We start from the raw sequence: 24,368 nt of genomic DNA, 5'->3' as shown, positions 1-24,368 counted from the left end.
TGTTATTCCTGGAAGCTTGGAAATGACAAATGCATATGTCAGAATGCATTTGTGTCATCAAGGGACCCAAGACTTTACAAAATTGATACGTGTAATAAATTTCTACTGGTATATTTAGGACATAGAAGTGAAAATGTTTTGGATAAATTTTATAACAATAAGTAAATGGAGTTGAAAGATCCCTCGATGTGTGGAAAAACAAATTTTGATGGGAAAGAACATAGAATAGTATATGCAATGTGACTCCTCTTGTATATGCAAAAACCTCCTTATTTTAACATTGCTTTATTCTCAGTTTGGCTAGTCAGTTTTTAAGTATCTTATTTCATTAGTTTGAAATGCAGACAAAATAAGGGTAACTGTTGTGCAAAATATTTTATAAGCAAGATAACAAGAAAACCAATCAATTAAAATAAAAATATAAAGGAGAAACAGAATAAACTTAGAAATGGAACTATGAAAATTACCAACAAATTAGAATCTCTTTACAACAAGTTTTCAGAAGTTTTAGAAGAAGTATCACGTAGGTGGTCATACAGAATAATTGTCAACTCTCTAATAGCTCTATTAATACTATGTGAGAATATAAATGAGCCAGTTATTCTAGACAGTTAAAAAGATCTTCACATGGTAAGAAAACAAAACTTGAAAATCTATAACTCTCATCAATAATTTCAGGTAATAGAGCAGCTAAGTAAAAGCTTCTGTGAACTGAGAAACTGGCCTCCTAATCAGGTTTCCATTCTTAGCTCCACTTTAAGGAACAGATAGAATCCTATTGTGTATATAACAATGATGACATGCTCTCTTAGTGATGATGAGAGAGCTATGTTCTTTAAGTTAATCTGGAAATTTGATGTTGAGAACAACATCAAAATATAAAATTTCCCATTTTAATATCAATATCTCAATATTCTGTATTTTAAAAGATTTGAAAATATGGCAGAATTTTCTAATTGGTCATGGAGTCACTGCCCCTCTGTCACAGCAGCCTTCATTTTATCCACAAGGGCAGAAAGAGGTTGGTCAGCAATGGTTAGCAACTTACTCAACAAGAGTGCTTATAGGCTGTGTTTGATCCATGCACCCTCCCTTCTGGGAAGGGGGAAGGTTTGGATATCAAAAGAGAATTTGTGTCAAACTGTGGCTAACTGACTAACTCAAAGTCTTCAAGTGCCTGAATATGGCATATAATTTATACTGAATACATAGGGGAACTTTATTAAGCTAATCAATCACTGTAGATCTTAATTGCTTGAAAATTTTAACCTGTAATTAACCATTAAGATAAAAACAGAAAAATATCTATGACAGTTTTTGCAATATAAACCACACAAGGAAAAGATTTGTGTATCCCCACTTGTCCCACAGTAGTCCCTAGGCACCATGAAGAGCACCCTTCATTTTTCCTCTCTCAAGCACCTGGGTTGGACACAGTCTGGCAGTATAATGTGGGCATAGTTAGACAGAAGTTAGGGAATGGTTTCAATTAAAGAATTTAAGAGAGACATAAAATAACACAGTTGCTTAGCAATATAATAATGCGCTTCTCCCTGAATGGAATTTAAGATCTTACAAATCCAACTTTATAACTCAAAACTACTCTATATGAAAAAGAAAACAACAATAAACTCATCACCACCAAAACCCTTAAGATAGTGGGATTTGCCTCAACTCCTCAATTCTTTATAGTTTGAATTTAAAAAAAAAAAAACACATATGACCTCTTACTTTCTGTTAAGAAAGAATTTTCATTATAAACCATTATTCTTTGTGTACCATAAGATTGTGTATGTTGTACCTTCATTTTCATTGAATTCTAGAAAATCTTCATTTTAGCTCTTTATTTCTTCCTTGACTAAGTGGTCATTGAGTAGAGAACTGTTGAGTTTTCATGAGTTTGTAGGCTTTCTGTTGTTTCCATTGTTGTTGAAGTACAGCTTTAATCCATAGTGATCTGATAAGATATGTGGGTTATTTCAATTTTCTTCTATATGTTGAGAATTGCTTTGCAATCCATTTTGGAAAAGGCCCCATGAAGTTCTTAAAAGAAAGTTATATTCATTTGTGTTTGGGTGGAATATTCTGTAGCTATCTGTTAGGTCCATTTAATTCATAATGTCTACTAGTTTCCTTATTTCCCTGTTTAGTTTCTGTCTCAGTGATCTGTCTGTTGGTGAGCATGGGGTGTTAAAGTCTCCCACTATTAATATGTGGGAGACTTAATTAATATATTAATGTGTGGTTTAGCTTTAGTAACGTTTCTTTCATAAATGTGTGGGTATCCTTGCTTTTGGGACATAGATGTTCAAGAATTGAGCCATCATCTTGGTAGATTTTTTTTTCTTTGATGAATATAAAGTGTCCTTCCTTATCTTTTTTGATTAATTTTTGCTGAAAGCCTATTTATGAAATAGAATGGCAACTCCAGCTTGCTACTTGGGTCCATTTGCTTGGAAACTCTTTTTCCAGTTCTTTACTCTGAATTAATATCTATCTTTGTTGCTCAGGTGTGTTTCTTGTTTGCAGTAGAATGGTGGATACTGTTTTTGCATCTACTTTGTTAGCCTGTGTCTTTTTAATTGAGGAATTAAGCCCATTGATGTTGCACAGTGCTAAGAGGAAAGTTTAGAGCACTAAGAACCTTCATAAAGAAGGTTGGAGAGATTGCGTACTAGCAACTTGACAGCACACCTGAGAGTTCTAGAACAAGAAGAATCAAACACACCCAAGAGGAATAGATGGAGGAAATAATCAAACTCAGGACTGAAATCAGTAACTTAGAAACAAAGAGAACAATACAAAGAATCAACAAACCCAAGAGCTGGTTTTTTTGAGAAAATCAACAAGATAGACAAACCCTTAGCCAAATAAGCTAAATGGCAGAGACACACTATGCAAATTATCAAAATCAGAAATTAAGCAGGAACATGACAACAGACAATAAGGAAAAACAAAGAATCATTAGTTCTTAGTTCAAAAGCCACAAAATTAAAAAAATCTAAAAAAAAAATGAACAGTTTTCTTGATAGATTACCAAAGTTAAATCAAGATCACATAAACAAATTAAATAGTGACTCCTAAAAAAATAGAAGCAGTCAATAAAAGTCTCTCAATTAAAAAAAAAAAACAAACAAAAAGTCCAGGGTCAGATGGCTTTAGAACAAAATCTTACCAGACTTCAAGAGAACAGTGAATACCAATACTCCCTAAACTATTCTACAAAATAGAAACAGAAGAAACAGTGCCAAACTCATTCTATGAATCCACCCTGATACCTAGACCACACAAGGACTCAACAAAGAAGAATTTCAGACCAATTTCCCTTATGAACATTGATGTAAAAATAATCGATAAAAGACTCAAAAATGGAATCCAAGAACATATCAAAAACATCATCCACCCTGATCAAGTAGGCTTCATCTCAAGGATGCATGGATGGTTCAAAATGCGAAAATCCATCAAAGTAATCCACTATATAAACAGAGTAAAAGAAAAAGCCACATGACCATCTCATTAGATGTTGAAAAGCCTTTGAAGAAATCCAACACCCCTTCATGTTAAAAGTCCTGGGGAGATCAGTGATATAAGCTGCATACTAAGACACAATAAAGGCAGTCAGTATGCAACAAGCCAGTAGAGAACATCAAATTAAATAGAGAGAAACTTAAAGCGATTCCACTAAAATCACAGATGGGACAAGGCTACCCACTCTTTCTGTATCTATTCAATATAGCACTTGAAATACTAGCTGGAGCAGTACAAGTAAGAAGATCAAGAGGATACAATTGGAAAGGAAGAAGTACCATTGCTATTCACAGATAATACGAGCCCCAGAATTCTACCAAGGAACTCCTACAGCTGATAAATACCTTCAGCAAAGTGTCTAGATACAAAATTAACTTAAAAAATCAGTCGTCCTCCTGTATACAAATGACGAATAGGCCGAGAAAGAAATTGGGGCTTCACAATAGCCACAAAATATAAAATACATTGGTGTAACTCTAACCAAGCAAGTGAAAGCCCTACATGATAAGGGCTTTAGATATCTGAAGAAGATATCAAAAGATGGAAAGATCTCCCATGCTTATGAATTGGTAGGTTTACCATAGTAAAAATAGCCATCTTACCAAAAAAATCTATAAACATAACACAATTTTCATCAAAACTCAAACACATTTTTTTACAGAGTAATATAGAAAAACAGAGAGGGCTTCTGAAAGGCTCTGCCCTGCAGACTATCAAAGCAGATGCTGAGACTTATGGCCAACTGTTGGGCAAAGTGCAGGGAATCTTATGAAAGAAGTGGGAAATAGAGAGACAGGAACTCTACAAGGAGAGCAACAGAACCAGATAATTTGAACACAGGGGTCTTTCCAGAGACTCATGCTCCAACCAAGTACCATGCATGGAGATAACCTAGAACCCCTGCACAGATGTAACCCATGGCAGTTCAGTGTCCAAGTGGGCTCCATAGTAATGGGAACAGGGACTGCCTCTGACATAAACTGATTGGCCTGCTCTTTGATAACCTCCCCCTGAGGGGGGAACAGCCTTACCAGGCCACAGAAGATGACAATGCAGCCACTCCTGATGAGATCTGATAGACTAATATCAGATGGAAGGAGAGGGGGACCTTCCCTATCGGTGGATTTGGGAAGTGGCATGCGTGAAGAATGGGGAAGGAAAGTGGGATTAGGAGGGGAGGAGGGAGGGGCTTATGGGGGAAACAAAGTGAATAAAGTGTAATTAATAAAAGTTAAAAAAATAAAAACATAAAAAAGAAAAACAGAAAATCCAGGATAGCTCAAACAATCCTGAACGATAAAAGAACTTCTAGAGGTATCACAATTCCTGATTTCAAGCTGTGCTACAAAGCAATAGTGATAAAAACCACATGATATTGGCATAAAAAAAAAAAACAGATAGGTTGATCAATGGAACCAACTTGAAGACCCAGAAATAAACCCACACACCCACAGACACTTGGTTTTTGACAAAGAAGCCAAAACCACACAATGGGAAAAAAAAAATCTTCAACAAATGTTGCTGATGTAGAAGACTGCAAATGATCCATATTTATCACCCCGAACAAAACTCAAGTCCAAGTGGATCAAAGACCTCAACATGGAGCAATATACACTAAATCTAATAGAAGAGAAAGTGGGGAATAGCCTTGAATGCATTGGCACAGGAGACGACTTCCTGGACACCCAAGGCTCAGACACTAAGATCAACAATTAAATAAATGGGAACTCATGAAAACAAAAAGCTTCTGTAAGGTAAAGGACACTGTCAATAGGAAAAAAAACAAAAAACAGAGCAGAAGCCAACAGACTGGGAAATAAACTTCACCAACCCTACTTCTGACAGAAGGCTGATCTCCAAAATTATAAAGAACTCAAAAAATTAGACACCAACAAACCAAATAACCCTATTAAAAATGGGGTACAGAGTTAAACAGAATTCACAACTAGAAATCTCTAATGACCAAGAAATACTTAAAGAAATGTTCAATGTCATTAGTCATCAGGAAAATGCAAATGAAATGACTCTGAGATTCCACCTTACACCCATCAGAATGGCTAAGTTAAAAAACTCAAGCGACAGCACATGCTGGCAAGGATATGGAAGAAAGGGAAACACCCCTTCATTGCTGATGGTAGTGCAAACTTGTATAACCACTTTGGAAATCAATTTGGTGGTTTCTCAGAAAATTGGGAATAGTTCTTCCTCAAGATCCAGCTGTACCACTTCTGGGCATATACCCAAAAGATTCTCCACGATACCACAAGAACGCTTGCTCAGCTATGTTCAGAGCAGCTTTATTCGTAGTATCCAGAAACTAGAAACAACCTAGAAGTTCCTCAGTTTAAGACTGGATAAAAACATGTGGTACATTTACACAATGGACTACTACTCAGCTATTAAAAACAAAGACAACATGCAATTTTTCAGGCAAATGGATCAAACTAGAAAATATCATCCTGAGTGAGGTAAGCCAGACCCAGAAAGACAAGCATAGTATGTACTCACTTATAAGCAGGTATTAGTCATAAAGTACAGGATAATCCACAGACCCAAAGAAGCTAAGTAACAAGGAGGGTCAAAGGGAGAACACTTGTATCTTCACTCAGAAAAGAAAAATAGACATTAGAGTTTGATGGAGGCAGGGAACTGTGTGGGATACAAGGTGGGGTGAGGCAGGGAAAAGGAGTGATCAAGTGAGGAGAAGACTGAGGGAAAGAGAACTTGGAAAGAAAACAGAAATTGGGGTGGGGCAGTTCTGGGATAAGGCAAAAACCTAGGACAAGGGAACTCCCAGGAATCTATGATGGTGAACCTAGCCAAGACTCCTAGCAGCAGGGGATTATGGAACCTGAACGGGCTACCTCCTACAACCAGGCAAGACTTCCAATGTAAGGATGGGGACTAATACCCACCCACAAAACCTTCGACCCAAAATCTTTTGTGCTTACAACATGCACAGGGATAAAGATGGAACAGAGATTGAGGGAATAGCCAGCCAATGACTGGCCCAACTTGAGATCCATCCCATGAGAAAGAGCCAAACCCTGACACTATTAATGATACTCTGCTATGCTTGCACACAGAAGACTAGCGTAACTGTTTTGGTGAGGATTCACCCAGCAGCTGATGGAAACAGATGCAGAGACCCACAGATAAACATTAGGCAGAGCTTGGGGAATTTTGTGGAGGAGGAGGACAAAGGAGCCAGAGAGGTCGAGAACAACACAAGAAAACCTGCAGAATTATCTAACCTTGGCCCATAAGGACACACAGAGATTGAACCACTAACCAAAGAACATACATGGGTTGGACGTAGGCCCCCTACACATATTTAATGGATGTGCAGCTTGGTTTTTACATGAGTTTCCTAACAACTGGAGCAGGGACTGTCTCTGTTGCCTGCCTTTGGATCCCTTTCCCCTAACTGGGATGCCTTGTCTAGCCTCAATAGGAGATGTGCCTAGTCCTACCGCAATTTAATATGCCAGGAAGGGTTGATATCCAAGGGAGGCCTCCCCTTTTCTGAGGAGAAAGGGAAGGGGTCATTGGGAAGGGGATTAGGAGAGAGGGAGGGACTGGAAAGAGGGGAAGCAGGGAAAACTTCGCTTGGATGTAGCAAATAAGTTGATTAAATAATGAAAAAGTAAAACATCATTCTACATAGCATAGTCCTCTAGAGCTGCCATTGCAGCTAGAATGGATTACATAAATTTAGATTACAATAATCTAGAATGAGATTACATAAATTTAAAATTTTATCTCATAAAGTTTAAAGGTATTTTATTTGACTGTTGTTAAGGAAGCAAAATTCAGCATAGAATATTCATATTCCTTAAACTCACAAGAAACTCCATACTGTGTTTGTTATTGACTATTTTTATTTACCTTTATAAAATTTTCTATACTGATATTAAATTTACATCATTATACCCCTCTCCTCCCTACAATTATCCCTATGTCCCTTCAACTCCTCAAATTCAAGCTCTCATTCTTTAATTAAAATTGCTTTACACAGATGTATAAATTATACAGAATATAGAATATATAACTACACCCTATTTCAATTCCCAGCTCTTGAAAACAAAATATAATGGCCCCCTCAGAATATTGACTATATGAATGAGAGACTGGATGAAGGCATTTTAAAATCATTTTGTCAAAATGTGTGCTCTATTCAACTTATTACTGAGACCAAGTCAGCTACAAAAACAGCTTCCACTTTTTTTAAGATTTATTAATTATGTATACAATGTTCTATCTGCATGTAGGCCAGCATGGCAGAAGAGGGCACCAGATCTCATTGTAGATGCTTGTGAGCCACCTGTAGTTACTGGGAATTGAACTCAGGACCTTTGGAGGAACAGCCATGCTCTTTATCTCTGAACCATCTCTCCAGCCACCAGCCTCCACTTTTAACCTTTATTTTGAGTTTTGATGTTTAATGACTGCTTTCATTACTTGCGCATTTAAATAAACATTTGTACCATCACAACTTAAAAACTAATATAATGGGAAATTCTACTAATAACCGTGACATTTGTGACTCTGAAATTTGCAGGCACATGTATGGATCTGGAAAAGAACATTCTGAGTGAGGCAACCCAAAATGACAAGCATGGTATACACTCACTTATCAGCAGATATTAGCCATATAATACAGGATAACTATACTACAACATGCAGAACTAAAGAAACAAAGTAACAAGGAAGACCCTAGAGAGGATGCTTAATTCTCATCCAGAAGGGCAAATAGAATAGACACTGGAAGCAGTTAAAGAGAGGGAACAGAAAGAGAGCCTACCATAAATGTCCTCTGAGAGACTCTACCTAACAGCTTATCAAAGAAGATGCTGAGACTCATAACCAAATCTTCAGTAGAGTGCAGGGAATCATATGATAAAAAGGGAGTTAGTATGACCAGGAGAGGACAGGAGCTCCACAAGGACAAAATATATCAGGGCACGGGAGTCCTCTATGAGACTGTTTCTCCAACCAAGGACCATGTATGGCTATAAGCTAGAACCCCTGCTCGGATGTAGCCCATGGCAGCTCAGTATCCAAGTGGGTTTTCCTAGTAAGGGGAACAGGAACTATTTCTGACATGAACTCAATGACTGGCTCCTTTACCATCCCCTCCCCTCCGAGGGAGAAACAGCCTTGCTAGGCCACAGAGGAGGACATTGCAGCCAGTACTGAAGATACCTGATAAGCTAGGGTCAGATGGAAGGGGAGGAGGTCCTCCCCTATCAGTGGACTTAGAAAAGGACAGGGAGATGAAGGAGGGAAGATGGGAATGGGAGGGAATGAGGAAGAGGGCTATGGCTGGGATACAAAGTAAATAACCTGCGATTAATATTAAAAAAATAAAAAGAAAACAAAAAAATAATAACTGTCCTATGAGAGACTCCACCCAGCAGGGGATCAAGGCAGATGCTGAGACTCACAGCCACACTTTGGGCAGAACTCAGGGAGTCATACGAAAGAGTGGGGAGATAGAAGGACCAGAAAGGGGACAGAAGCTCCACAAGGAGACCAACAAAGCCAACAAACCTGGGCCCAGGAGGTCCTGTACCAACCAAGGACCATGCATGGAGAGGACCTCCACCCAGATGTAGCTCATAGGCAGCTCAGTGTCCATGTGTGCCTCCCTAGTAAGGGAGCACAAGCTGTCTCTGACATGAACTCTGTTGCCTGTGCGTTGGTCACTTCCACAGGGCAAGGCGGCCTTGCCAGGCCACAGAGGAAGAGGATGCAGCCAGTCCTAATGAGACTTGATAAGCTAGAGTCACTTAGTAGGGGAGGAGGTCTCCCACTTTCTAAGGACTAGGAGAGGGAGGAAAGAAGAAGGACAGGGGATACTGGGATGAAAAGATGGAGGGGCCTACAATCAAGATGTAAAGTGAATAAATTAAAAAAATAAATTTAAATTTTAAAAGACAATATACTGGAACAACTACAGTCTGCTACTCATTTCAGAAAGAAATTTGATATGCATAGATCTATGCTAAAGAAAGTTAAGAGAATTGATTTCTTCTATACCCAATGAAATGGCAGTATCTTTAAATGTAACGTTATTTCTATTGAATCACTGAACACTAGAAGCATTTCTTGAAATTGCATAAAAGGTCTCATTAATCTTCATTTAAAAGGTGCCTTTTTAAAAGGACTCTAGATTAAAAGAAATTATACTACACCACCCCGATGAAACGGATTTAGATTGAAGGGCTAGGGGCTATATAAAAAGCACATTTCTTTTTTAACACTTAGATCAGAATTTAGCTACAAATATTTTCTTTCCATGCCAATCACAGTACCTAAGATTCATTTTAAATAAGTTACTCTTAGTTTTCATTTACATTTACCTCCATAGACCTTTTATTTGCAAATATAAAGTTAACTGTGTTTACTGTTATTTAGAATACCTTATGTTGAATCTTTACCACAGTTATGTAATCTAACTCTTTTTTTAAATTTTTAATTAATTTATTTCTTTGCTTTACATCCTGACTGCTATTTCCCATCCCTCCTTTTCTCCCAGTCCTCCCCATCCTTTTAAAAATATGTTTTATTTAGTATAATCTAAGAATTGGATAAGTGAATAACTGATTTATTTATTTTTAGATAATATTTTAACTTATTGTAAATTCATAGTAGTGTGTGTGTGTGAGAGAGAGAGAGAGTGAGAGTGTGTGTTTTAGTCAAAACTTATTGACTTTAAAATACATCACAATAGACCTGACGAGAGAGCTCAGCAGATGACACCTCTTGGAGCAAAAGCTTAATGACCTGAGTTCTGTCCCTGAAATCCACTATGGAAGGTGAGAATTCACTCTCCACAGTTATCTTCTGACCTCTACACAGTGTCATGCCACACACAAGCAAAGAAGAAGAGAAGGAGGAGGAGGAGTGAAATTTATTAAGATAACATGTATAAAATCTATTATCTCATTTCTTAACTTTTTGGAGTATTGAGGTAATTTAAAAGATATAAACTGACCTAGGAAGTCCAACTTCAGCAAAGATGTCTTGCCTCTTAGATGATGGGTCAAAGCAGAAGTTTCTGCACTCAGACATCAGAAGTTAAAATTTCCTGAGTCACTGTACATCGTTTGCAGCTGTAGATAGGTATGCAGGGTACATATGACATTGGGATTTTAGTCTAGAGCATTTACTATGGCCAGATGCAAACTGAGAGTAAGTGAAATCTATATCGCTTCAGGAAACTTCCTTACAGGATTGTGTAATCGAGTAAGCACCCGAGGACTGCATTCTTCAATGCCAAACTTTCAATGTGTAAAAAACACTTAAGGGTCAAGAAACATTATTTGAAATACTAGCAAACGAGTATAATTCTACTAGACACCTATAATAATTACGAAACAGAAAAGGCTGGCTTGTGGAGAGTAAATAAACAAGTTACATCAGAGCATTTGCTTTTCAAAAAAACCTCAAAGTAGACACAAAAGACTCCCTCAGTTAAAGCAGAAAAAAATGACAAGGAAAGATGATCAAGTCATCCAACAGAGGGCAATAGAGTCTATGTTAGAAACAGCCCCCACCTCCACTTGCCAGGCACCCCATATGAAGACCAAGCAGCCCATTGGCCACATTATGTGCAGGGCGCCTAGGTTTAAACCATGCATGCTCCTTAGTTGATGTCTCAGTCTCTGAAACCCCCCATGGGACTGGGTTAGTTGTCTCTGTTGGTCTTCTTGTGAGGCTCCTGTCCCCTCCAGGTCCTCCCATCTTTCTCCCAGCACTTCCGCAGGACCCCAGGAGCTCCACCCCATGCTTGGCTGTAAATCCCACCATCTGTCTCAATCTGCTGCTGGCTGCCTTACCTGGCCTCAGGGGATGAATATATGCTCAGTGACTTGATGTGCTTGGGAAGGTTGATATGGGGTAGGGTGTTCCCCCTTTCTGGGGAGAAAGACAGAGAAGGAGGAGGAGAGGAGGGGAGGCCTGGGAGGAGAGGAAGGAATGGTGACCTCAGAATGTAAAGTAAATAAACTAATATAAAATTTTAAAAAATTAAAAAAGAAAAAGAAAAAATAAAGATGATCTAGTATTAGAGAAGAAAAGGCAAACTGAAGATGTGAACAGACATCTGTGTCTGAAGAATGCCTACAAGAATTGTTGCATCTATAACAGAATTAAAAACTTTTCAAAGTGCTAAGGTGGCAAGCTAATCTGAATACTGAAGGAGTCTTACATACCTGTTACTTAGGAAACAACCACACTACAGACACTGGTTCATGGCAGCCTGGTGCAGAGGGGGACAGTGAGGGTGGGGGTTGCAGTGCCAGCTCGGCCAGGTGTCCAGGAGAGGCTAGTGTGCTCACCGGAAAGGTTGCAGTTCCTTTAAAGGAATATACTGCTGGCAGGTGTTAGGATACTGTATTTTTCATTTGGTCTTTTGTCTAGCAAGGTCCAGAAGAGTAGTGTTCCTCCCAAGAGCCTAAGCATGTATTTGCTCTATTCAGACTGGTGAGCAAATTACGATTGCTGGGATAAGATACAGGATAGAAAATGTTAGTGGCAGAATCATTTCCAACTGGTCTTCAGCAGTGAGAAATGTTTCTGCTCTTTGTCTCCCTTCTGCATCTTGTAATTTTGTTACTTTCATTAAGCTGTTCCCTAAATGCCTTGGTCAGAGACCAGGCTCTGTCTTTGAAGCATCCTCTCTAATCCAGAAGAAAACAGTCTCCACATAACTTACTGTCTCCAGTCTTTCACCAACCATTCTCCAACATAAACTTAGATGCCTTCTTTCCATTTCCTGTGTCTCTGTATTTCCATACTTCCCCCTTTTTATGACATCAATTATATTTAATGAGGGCCCATCCTGTCTACACTCAATATACAATATAATCATAGTTTAACCAGTCAATGGATTATCTTGGCTTTGCCTTTGTGGCATTCGCCACATTTGTAATTGATACCTAGTGAGATCATTTGATGAGCTTCTGCTGTGGTTTAGATATACTGTATGTTGCCTAGAGAATGGAGTCTTGGAAGTTCAGTTCTCAATACATGGATATCAAAGCATTCAGAACTTTTACATGTGAGCATAGCAGAGTGTGATTAGTTCAAGTCTGAGAGAGAATGATGAAATAAAAGCAGCATCTTCAATGGTTGCTTGCCATTGGCCCTGAGATCTCTTTGCTCCCAAGGTGTCCTACCACCGTGGGGCCCCACCAGGGCTTTCACTAGCTGCTAGCAATCCCATGTCTTTGAGCTCCAGCACCATAAGCTAAATAGACTTTTCTTCTTTATGAAACACCTAGATTTGGGTTATTATTTAAAGCGATAGAAAATGGATCAATTCAATATCTGTTCCACAGGCTGAAAGCAATTAAAGTGGCATTTATGTTCACCGCTATATTATCACTTTGTTCGGAATACCACTCTAGGCTTCAACCTGATATTTCATCGAATAACTTGAGTACTTATTAATAGACTAGAAAGGGCAAACCTGCCTTCTTTAAGTCCCAAGAGCTTACAGGTTGGCTCCACAAGTACAAGTGACTTCTAGTCCCAGAACACACCGTGATGCAGAAATGCAAACAGGCTCCCTGGAACTGTCTTCTGACACAAATATTATACTCACATGATACAAATAATAACAAAAAAGAAAATGCTTTAAAAGCCTTTAAAGTTTCAAGATTCCATGCCATTTTGTGAGAACACAAATTGAGTCCACATAATTCAGATGAAATGATGGTCTACCTATCAGGAAATAATTTATCTAAAGTTAGGGTAACTATACAAAACTGTGGACTTTGCTTTGACCCATCTGTGTTATAGAACCTTGGAAGTTCTCTAAGCATATAAAACCAATTGTGTAAATACCCAAATGGCATTTATAAACCTCCAGAGCCACCAAAGAAGATAGATTGTGACATAATTAAATAATACACAGTTCAGTAGTACAGCAAACTTTATTAACAAGTGTTCTTGGCTCTAGAAACACCAATAAAACCAAAACTGAAATATATTGTGATAAATACTTTGAAATTTAGAAGCAGCAGCAGCAGCGAGAACAAAAGATATCTAGACATATGAAAATTCTACTTCTTTCTGTCCCCGCATAAAAGACTGACAAAGATTTTCCACTTTTGTGCAACTATGAGTGATTTTGATAAATCTCAATTTTCTATGAAGTCCTCCTTGTGGTGAAACTTATTGATGAGATTATTTCAGGTGTTTAACATACACACAGTGAAATGCCTGGCTGTAGTTAGTACTCAGTGAGTGTTGGTAGTGTTATCTTCGCCATGAAGATCATGAGGTGTGAATTTAAAGTAACCTTCCTGAAGATACCTGATAAGCTAGGGTCAGATGAAAGGGGAGGAGGTCCTCCCCTATCAGTGGACTTAGAAAGGGGTAGGGAGAAGATGAGAGAGGGAGGGTGGGATTGGAACCAAATGAGGGAGCAGGATACAACTGGGATACAAAGTTAATAAACTGTAACTAATATTAAAAAATAAAAATTTAAATAAAAAAATAAAGTCAGCGTCTATTCCAACTTCGCATTATATTATCTTGTGTGGTCACTTTGTTTTTTTAACCTACTCTACTATTTTTATGGTCATTTCTTTTTTTTCTGTTTTTAATCTTCAGTAATGTATAACTGATATTGTTTCATATGTGTGTGACTATATATTTAATGTAAAACAATCTGATGAGTTTGAGACAATGTATTTAACCATAATACAGTTCCCATAACCAATTTGCTAAATATATCCAACACCTCCAAAATTCCGTGTGCTTTTTATGTATGTAGAGGGTTTTTTTTTTATGGAAGATGCACTTACCATGAGATCTGACCACTTAACACATTTTCAAGGTTTTTTTTAATTTTTTATTATTAATTTTTATTTTTTTATATTAGTCACAGATTATTTTACTTTGTATCCCAGCCATAGCCCCCTCCCTTATTCCCTTGAAATCCCACCCTCCCTCCCTCATCTCCTCCCTACTCCTTTCCAAGTCCACTGCTAGGGGAGGTCCTCCTCCCCTTCCATCTGACCCTAGCTTATCAGGTCTCATTAGAACTGGCTGCCATGTCCTCCTCTGTGGCCTAGAAAAACTGTTACTCCCTCGGGGGGTTGGGGGGAGATAAAGGAGCCAGTCATTGAGTTCATGTCAGAAATAGTCCCTGTTCCCCTTACTAGGGTAAACCACTTGGATGCTGAGCTACCATGGGCTACATCCGAGCAGGGGTTCTAGGTCATAACCATACATGGTCCTTGGTTGGAGACACAGTCTCAGAGAGGACCCCGTGCCCTGATATATTTTGTCCTTGTGGAGTTCCTTTTCCTCTCCCAGTCGTATTAACTCCCCTTTTTATCATATGATTCCCTGCTCTCTGCTGAAGGTTTGGTTATGAGTCTCCACATCTGCTTTGATACACTGCTAGGTAGAGTCTTTCAGAGGCCCTCTGTGGCAGGCTTCTGTCCTGTTACTTGTTTTCTCCTACTTCCCATGTCCATCCCATTTGTCTTTCTAAGTGAAGATTGATCATCTTGCTCCGGGTCCTCTTTCTTGTTTATCTTCTTTAGGTGCACATATTTTAGTTTGTTTATCCTATCTTATAGGTCTATATAAGTGAGTATATTCCATGTGTGTCTTTATGCTCCTGGGATACCTCACTCAAGACAATCTTTTCTAGATCCCACCATTTGCCTGCAAATTTCAGGATTTCCTTGTTTTTAATTGCTGAGTAGTATTCAATTGTGTAAAAGTACCACAATTTCTGTATCCATTCCTCCACTGATGGACATCTGGGATACTTGATTTTCAACAAAGAAACCAAAACCATTCAATGGAAAAAGATAGTATCTTCAACAAATGGTGCTGGTCCAACTGGATGTCTACATGCAGAAAAACGAAAATAGATCCATATTTATCACCCTGCACAAAATTAAAGTCAAAGTGGATCAAAGACCTCAACATAAAACCAGATATACTAAATCGGTTAGAAGAAAAAGTGGGGAAGAACCTGGAACTCATTGGCACAGGAGACAACTTCCTGAACAGAACTCCAAACAGCACAGGCTCTAAGAGCAACAATCAATAAATGGGAGCTCATAAAACTGAAAAGCTTCTGTAAAGCAAAGGACACTGTCATCAGAACAAAACGACAGCCTACAGACTGGGAAAGGATCTTCACCAACCCTATCTCTGACAGAGGACTGATATCCAGAATATATGAAGAACTAAAGAAGTTAAAAAGCAATAAATCAAGCAATCCAATTTAAAAATGGGGTATGGAGCTAGACAGAGAATTCTCTGTAGAGGAATATAGAATGGCAGAGAAACACCTAAAGAGATGCTCAAAGTCCTTAGCCATCAGAGAGATGCAAATCAAAACAACCCTGAGATTTCACCTTACACCAGCCAGAATGACAAAGGTTAAAAACTCAAGTGACAATACATGCTGGAGAGGTTGTGGAGAAAGGGAAGCCTCCTACACTGCTGGTGGGAATGTAAACTTGTACAACCAGATTGATTTGGAAATCAATCTGGCGCTTCCTCAGACAATTAGGATTAGTACTTCCTCAAGATCCAGCTATACCACTCCGAGGCATATACCCAAAAGAAGCTCCAGTACACAACAAGGACATTTGCTCATTTTCAAGTTTCTAATATCACTTGGTACTATAGATTCTATGTTGTTCAGCAGATATTTAGGGCATTATATCTTGCGCAAATGAAAGTTTATGCCCGTAATCGTCAACTAGCCATTTCCTTCACCCCTCCACTATCCTATCTTCTATTTCTATGAATTTAACTCTTTTAGATGCTTCATATCTGTGTAATAGTGCAGCAAAGCAAGACAATTACAGATAGACAAATACGATGTTTGTATCTAAGGTTCTTACATATCTGTTATCTATCACACATGCTAAATTAATTTTCCTTGAGGTTAATGTGGCTAATGTTAATATTAATATCAGTTCATAATTTTCAGTGTGTCTACTTAACTGAAATTTGCCTTATAACTAAATAAACAACTAACAATAAACAATTGCATTCTCCTTACTTTCAAGGTTATAAGGGTTAGTGTGTGTTTGGAGGGGTCTGGGTGTATGTCTGGGTGTGTGTACATGTGCAAACCAATATTGTAACATTTTCTTCTTCACAATATTATTCCTAAACCTGAAGTATAATCTTTGAAAATCACAAATAAATAAAATTATATTTGCAAAATACAAAATGAACCACAGTAAAAATGAAACAATATGTTTTGTTCATTGGTAGAAACATGAATTAAGTTGAATGTAAAAATAATATTTTCTCTCTAATCACTAGGCAAAATCTGGCAACTAGCCATATTTCATCCAATTGAGAGCTGAAATGGGTTTTCTGAGATGCATATTTCCTGTCTAGACTTCAGGAATAAAATTACTTTTCTTCCCCCAAATGCAAAGAGTGGGCTGCAATAACTGTGTGAGTGTGTACTTTGGGCTGCAGGTGCACATTCCCAAGCTAGGCTGTGGATGATTACGACATGAACAGCATGAATCTTCCCGGGGTTCCATAGAAACTCAACTCGTTTCGTGGATAACATGAAAGCCAAACCTCCAACCAGCTTGATCTGGCCATCTCAGTTGAATCCTGAATTTTTTTGCTGCCACAGCCTTCACATTGGGGTTCTCTATCTTTGTCAAACATCTGCATTATCCATGTTACCTAACCCTGATTTTCTATCCAGAAGTTAAGCCAGCAGACACAGAAAAGAAATGACAATTGGTGGCTGGGAATATAGCTCAGTGGCAAAGCACTTTCATGGCTAGCAGCAGCCAGGCCCATGCTTGACACTCACCATTGAGAAAGAAAGAAAAAGAAAGAAAGAAAGAAAGAAAGGAAGGAAGGAAGGAAGGAAGGAAGGAAGGAAGGAAGGAAGGAAGAGAAAGAAAGGAGGGAGGAAGGAAGGAGGAGGAAGGAAGGAAGGAAGGAAGGAAGGAAGGAAGGAAGGAAGGAAGGAAGGAGGAGGAAGGAAGGAAGGAAGGAAGGAAGGAAGGAAGGAAGGAGGAGGAAGGAAGGAAGGAAGGAAGGAAGGAAGGAAGGAAGGAAGGAAGGAAGGAGGAGGAAGGAAGGAAGGAAGGAAGGAAGGAAGGAAGGAAGGAAGGAAGGAAGGAAGAGAAAGAAAGGAGGGAGGAAGGAAGGAGGAGGAAGGAAGGAAGGAAGGAAGGAAGGAAGGAAGGAAGGAAGGAAGGAAGGAAGGAAGGAAGGAAGGAAGAGAAAGAAAGGAGGGAGGAAGGAAGGAGGAGGAAGGAAGGAAGGAAGGAAGGAAGGAAGGAAGGAAGGAAGGAAGGAAGGAAGGAAGGAAGGAAGGAAGGGAGAGTTGCTGAGGTAGCAAGCCCGTACTGCTAGGCATTCAGTAGACGCCTTTCCGTCCCGCCTCGCAGACATTCATGGATTCAGATAGTGGGCTAGGCGCAGCACCAAGTAATCAATGCTCCCACTTACATTGTTACCATTGATTCTCAGTGCACCCCGAGGGCGTGGATGTTCTTACTTCTATTTTTAAAATAATGAAGCTGCGTTTTAGATGGTTAAGCAAGTCTCAGAATAGGATTTGACCCCAGACCTGCCGATACCTGGGACAGTGCCATTATTATCTATCCACCGTGGAAAATGCTCATCAACCTGAGTGCTGAGACACATCTATTAAAGCACTTTGAGGTTTCATTTTAAATTCCAATAACGAGGGAAATTACAAAATGGTCTTGTTTATTTCACATAGGTATATGGCCATTATCGATCCTTTGAAACCCAGACTGTCTGCCACAGCCACCAAGATTGTCATTGGGAGTATTTGGATCTTGGCATTTCTACTTGCCTTCCCTCAGTGTCTTTACTCCAAAATAAAAGTCATGCCAGGCCGTACTCTGTGCTATGTGCAGTGGCCAGAAGGTCCCAAGCAACATTTCACGTAAGTTAATTCTCCTTGATGATTTTCAACTGGTCTGTCAAACGCTTAGAGAAACGGAGATTGGGAGAAAAAAAAATGCAGTTAAGACACAGTCATTCCCCCTGGGGGGGGGGGAGGCATTGATTACTTGAGGAAAGAAATGTAAAAACAAACTATGGTGTTTTGGTTTGTAAAGGTGCCAAGGTTTTCACGTGCAGATGTGATGATTTTTGTTGGGGAAGCACCAGCATTTCCTAAAGAGAGGAACAAGAGCTGGAAGCAAAGTGCCAGGGACAGCAGGGTGGTATTGACTAAGGAGCTCGATGGGTCCTGGAGCACAATGTGTTGATTGCTCCTTTAGGAGGTCTGGCTGGAGTGCAGGGAAGTCCTGGCAGGTGTATTAATTTTGCTTTGGTTTCATTTGTATGTATTTGTTCATTTCAGCCTGAATAAACCTGGACGCTAAATAAAAAAGGAAATACATATGCCGTTTGATAGAATTGAAATTTCATATTTTTATATTAATTACAGTTTGTTAACTTTGTATCCCAGCTGTAGCCCCCTCCCCCATTCCCTCCCAATCCCACTCTCCCTCCCTCATCTTCTCTATGCCCCTCTCAAAGTCTACTGATTGGGGACGTCCTCCTCCCCTTCCATCTGACCCTAGCTTGTCAGGTCTCACCAGGACTGGCTGAAATTTCGTATTTTAGACCTAAGAAAAGTAATGGAGAAAAGCAACATAATTGTGTAATTAATATTTTCTTCCAGTAAATTTCAATAAAATTGTTTTTTTTTTCCTATTTTTAAATGACATTTAAAAATAACAAATGTCGCCAACAGCTATCAATTCTTTTTGAGACATGGCTGGAGTCAAATGCATGTGCAACCATGGCAGGCCTTTGAAGCAGTTATTTTATTTAACTCTACTCTTGCAAGAGTACAGACCTTTTTCTTTCGAGAACAAAAGATAGTTTATTCTTGACCCATTAATTAATTTAAAGCTTTCAAAAGATAATAGAAACCACATAAAATGTGTGAGACTATGTATCAGCCAGAATATTGTATGTTATATTCCCATTTCTCCCTAAGGGCATCCTTATCATTTTGACAAAAACTGTGGAATCAGGACCAAATTTGGCATCCTGTCGAACTGTGTGTTTATCATGCCTGTTGCTGATATCCTTGTATGTAATTTACCGAGGTAATAAGGCCATCAGTCCCATGACTGTGGAGACACGAATGCATATGTTTTTATCTGATTTTTTTGAAATCTGCTGTGCAATAAAATACACATCATGGCTGGCTTATTTTATCTATCCTGTATCCTGACCTTTGAGGATTCCATTCAATAGTTTAGTTCAACAGTTACTAAACAGAGTACAAAGGGATGGGGATATTCAGGCTTGGTTCTACATGACAGGAATATGTATAAATTAAGAGAGGAATGTATTTATGAATTTTCATTCATAAAGCGCATTTTGGAAATGAACAATTAAAGTATTTGATGCCTGACTCTAGGTTAAATTGTTCCTAAGCTATTTGATAGGTTTATGAAATGAGGAACTAGACATAAGGTAAATAATAATAATATTAATAATAATAATAATAAAGTGTTGGCATTTGTATCATGATTTAAAACCCGATCAATTCCAAGTCCCATATATTTCATTCCAAAGGCTTCTCAACATGGGTGTGTATTTCTCTGCAGGTACCACATTATCGTCATCATCCTGGTGTACTGTTTCCCATTGCTCATCATGGGTGTCACCTACACTATAGTTGGAATTACGCTCTGGGGAGGAGAGATCCCAGGAGACACCTGTGACAAGTACCATGAGCAGCTGAAGGCTAAGCGAAAGGTATGGTCCATACAATGGACTTTGGTCCAGACTGGGCCACTTCCACAAGGGAAGAAAGAACCGACTGATGTTATTTCATATGATGTGTTTTCACATCCCACTCCAACATTTCTTTTTTTAATTAAATTTGTATTATTTTTATATTAATTATAGTTTATTTACTTTGTATCTCAGCTGTAGCCCCCTTTCTCATTCCCTCCCAATCCCACCCTCCCTCCCTCATCTCCTTTCTGCCCCTCTCTAAGTCCACTGATGGGGGAGGTCCTCCTCCCCTTCCATCTGATCCTAGCTTATCAGGTCTCTTCAGGACTGGCCACTTCAATATTTCTAAATTTGGTCTTTGTTTGGCAGGCAGGACTGTTCTTTTATGTAATCTTTGTGTTGCTGCTGGCACTCTGCAAACCTCCAGCCCTGGAAGGTTTGTGTCATCAGTCCCCGGTTGTAGCTCATTCTCAGGTACTTTACCTGAAATTGTCAACATTTTGCTCAATTGGAATCTTGCTGATTTTATTTCTGCATGTGTGGACACTTTCTATGGTGCTGGATTAGAGCACCTCTGCTATACTCTGAAATCTGCTCAAAGCTGCTTCTATCACAGCTAACATGGCTCCCTGAAAGTCAGAATACTGGAATTCTCCCCCCCCACACACACACATTTTTCTCCCTCTTCCTCTGCTCCACCTTTTTACTCCTTCCCACCTGTCCCTCCCCTCTTCTTCTCCTTTCCCTTCCCTTCTCTTTTTCTTCTTTATCTTTTGTTCTTTCCATTCATCAGCAAGTATATGTAAGGGTTGAGAATTTAAGGAGTAATATTCTTCAATTTACTAAATGAAATGAAAAAAAAATCATCTTTGATCATTCACCTTAAATACTAAAAAATCCTTAAAATATACTAGAAAACAGACTTTGTTTTTGTGTCGTTTGATGAACGTATTAGGCATTGTTATTTGTTCCATTTAGGACTGATTAATATATTCATTGAATCACTACCTACCATATGAGAGTCCCTTTAAACTTTTGTTATAATCTTAAAACATCTTACCTACTACTATGTCACTAGATCAATCCCAATTTTTAAAATATCATGTAGCAAGTGGCTCCATTTTGACACAATATCTTTTCCCTAATTATAATAAATAATGCTAAACAGTACTTATATCTAGTTAATAGACATAGCAATGTTTTATATTTAAAAAGAGAAAATAAGCAAGATCTACTTCTAACTATATACAGATATGAAATATACATATAATTTCATTTTATGGTTTTCAAAAACTCATCTTAAAAACGATGTGTAAAAACAATTAATACCAGAGGGGGAAACCCCTAAGACGCTTCAACAGTATGCTCATTTTACATGTATCTTTATTTTCTTTTAATTTTTCTATTATTATCTCTATTATTATTGTTGTCGCTGTTGTTAGAGATACCACTATGTGTCACGGGCTCTACATGAAAGGTTAGAGGAAAACGTTCAAGAAATCTAAGTCTATTATTACAGATTTTAATTTCACATTTATTTTTCACTTTTATTTTTTAACATAAAGTCTCATTGAGAACAAAACCAAGAGGAAGTTTGTTTCTTTTTCCCGTTTTCCCAATATTGGTGAAAAGACATAAATATGACCTTGATTTCACTGTCTTTGCTTTCAGAGTAGAAATATCAACCCAAACAGGAACACGACTTTTCTAAAACATTTCAGGAAAGATGACACTTAAAAGTACTGATCCATTTATATTTCTCTCAGATTTTTTACTGACTGAAATAATGTGAAATGACATCCCGGCCATGAACCAGTCACTTTGACCTTGGATTTTTTTTTAACAATTTATTCATGATTCTAACAAACAGTGTCTGCACAGAAATTCTCATTTTACCTTAATTTTAAAGAATCAATATATCTTAATTTCTTCTTGTTTTAAGAAATGGCTACTGAATTTATTTTATCTGACACACAATTGTATATGTTGTATATATGTAATATATATGTATAATAATATAATATATAACATGCATATATATTTTATGATTTATACAAGTATATACATATATACAATTATATACCTACATAATATTTGTATATTATATACCTAATAATTGTATATATGTAGTATATATTATATATAATATAAAAATAATGTGATAATGTATTATCCAATTTTTAAAATATATAGCAAATAGTTATCTCCACTTCACATATATATTTCTTTTATATATATTCATATATATTCATATTCATATATATTTCTTTTATATAGATGTAGATATATATATATATATATACTAGTATAGCTTTAAATACCATATAGTGTCTCTATTCAACACAATGGTTTCATGTTTTTTATGTCATAATATCTGCAAATCTAGCTTTAGATATTCATTTTAGTTATGGTCTATATCCCAGAGAATAAATACATCATTGATAATATTAATTATACTTGAAATAGATACAAAACTGCTGAATATAGTGGTGCAAATTAATCATGACTATTTAGGAAAACAACTCCATAAGCCACTCTGACCTAGTCTCTTAAAAATAAAAGATTGAGAAAAACACATGTGGTATGTACCCACTTATAAGTGGATTTTAGCCATATAAAACAGGATAAGCATACTACAAGGGACAGGTCCAACAGAAGATAAATAACAAGGAGGATCCAAGGGAGGATGCATAAATCTCAGTCGGAAAAAGAGATAGAATAGACAGAGGTAGTGGTTGAAGAAAAGGAACGAGCTGGGAGAGGGGGTGCAGAGAGATAAGAGGGTGAAGATCAGACCTGAGGAGAGCAGGGGTGAAAGGACAGAAGACCTGTAGAGAAAAAAGAAAGTAAGGGTTGGGGTATCTCTGTAACAAGCTGGAGACATAAGTCAGGGTAAGCTCCTGGGAGGAAATGAGAGAGATTGAAGCAAAGGCTACACTAGCAGAGGCCATAGAAACTGAAGAGGACATGCACTAACTAGACTAGTCTCCTAGTAAAGGGAGAGGAACACCAACCCATGCACAAAAACTCTGACCCCAAATTTACCCCGCCTACTAGATGTGCAGAGATAAAGGCAGAGCAGACAAAACAGAGACTGAAGGAATGCCCAGCCAATGCTGGCCCAATCAAAGACCCACCCTATGAGTGAGTGCCAACACCTTGACACTATAAATGACACTCTGCTAAGCTTGCAGACAGGAACCTGTCAGAGCTGTCCCCTGAGAGACTCTACCCAGCAGCTCCCCAACACAGATGCTGAGACTCACAGCCAAACATTGGACGATGCGTAGGGAGTCTTATAGAAAAGTGGGAGGAAAGAGAAAAGGACCTCAGGTGACAGGAGTGCCACAAGAAGACCAACAGAACCAACTAACCAGGGTCCAGAGGGGCTTGCTGAGACTGAAGCACCAACCAAGGATCATGAATGAACTGGACCTAGAACCTGCTACAAAGATGTAGAAGATGAGCAGCTTAGGCCTAATGTGGGGGTCCTCTAGTAAGGGAAGTGGGCACTGCATAGGACATGGACTTACTTGTCAGCTTTTTGATCACTTTACCCTGGCTGGCCAGGGTATAGAAGAAAAGGATATGCTCCGCCCAAATAAAACTTGATGATCTGGGGTGGATGAAAAAGGGAGCTCCCCTTTTCTGAGGAATAAGTGAGGTGGGAGGAGGGAGGAAGGAAGGCAGAGAGAGGGGGGACTGGCAGGGGAGGGGGAGAGGGATGGGGCTACAACCAGGATGTAAAGTGAATTAAAAAAATAAATTAATTTTACAAAAATAAAAGATTGACAAATCTTTACTGACTTCTAAAAACGCATATATAAGAATAAACACACCAGCTAGGCAGTAGTGGCTATACCTTAAACCTCAGCACTTGGGAGGCACAGGCAAGAGGATCTCTGTGAGTGTGAGGACGGTCTAGTCTACAAAGTGAGTTCCAGTTACCGGACAGCTGAATCTCCACAAAGATATCCTTTAAAAACAACAACAACAACAACAATAATAATAGTAGTAGTAATAAATAAACACACCTTAAATATACTTAAATAATATTAGTTAACCAGGCATGA

The 24,368-nt window shown here is 38.4% G+C and overlaps 1 protein-coding gene across 1 annotated transcript in view; it reads left to right on the top strand.

Annotated features, from left to right (window-relative positions):
• The window catches only part of Tacr3 (tachykinin receptor 3), a 102,736-nt gene that overhangs the window by 23,203 nt on the left and 55,165 nt on the right, over positions 1-24,368 (top strand). The window contains exons 2-3 of the mRNA XM_060392667.1: positions 18,287-18,475; positions 20,163-20,313. Of these exons, the coding sequence (XP_060248650.1) occupies positions 18,287-18,475; positions 20,163-20,313 (340 nt within the window). The remainder of the gene's footprint in view (positions 1-18,286; positions 18,476-20,162; positions 20,314-24,368) is intronic.

Source organism: Meriones unguiculatus, chromosome 10 (genome assembly GCF_030254825.1).
Source record: "Meriones unguiculatus strain TT.TT164.6M chromosome 10, Bangor_MerUng_6.1, whole genome shotgun sequence".
In the NCBI taxonomy this organism is placed as follows: domain Eukaryota; kingdom Metazoa; phylum Chordata; class Mammalia; order Rodentia; family Muridae; genus Meriones; species Meriones unguiculatus.
The sequence above is the reverse complement of the archived record's forward strand: the minus strand, read 5'-3'. Positions and strand labels throughout refer to the sequence as shown.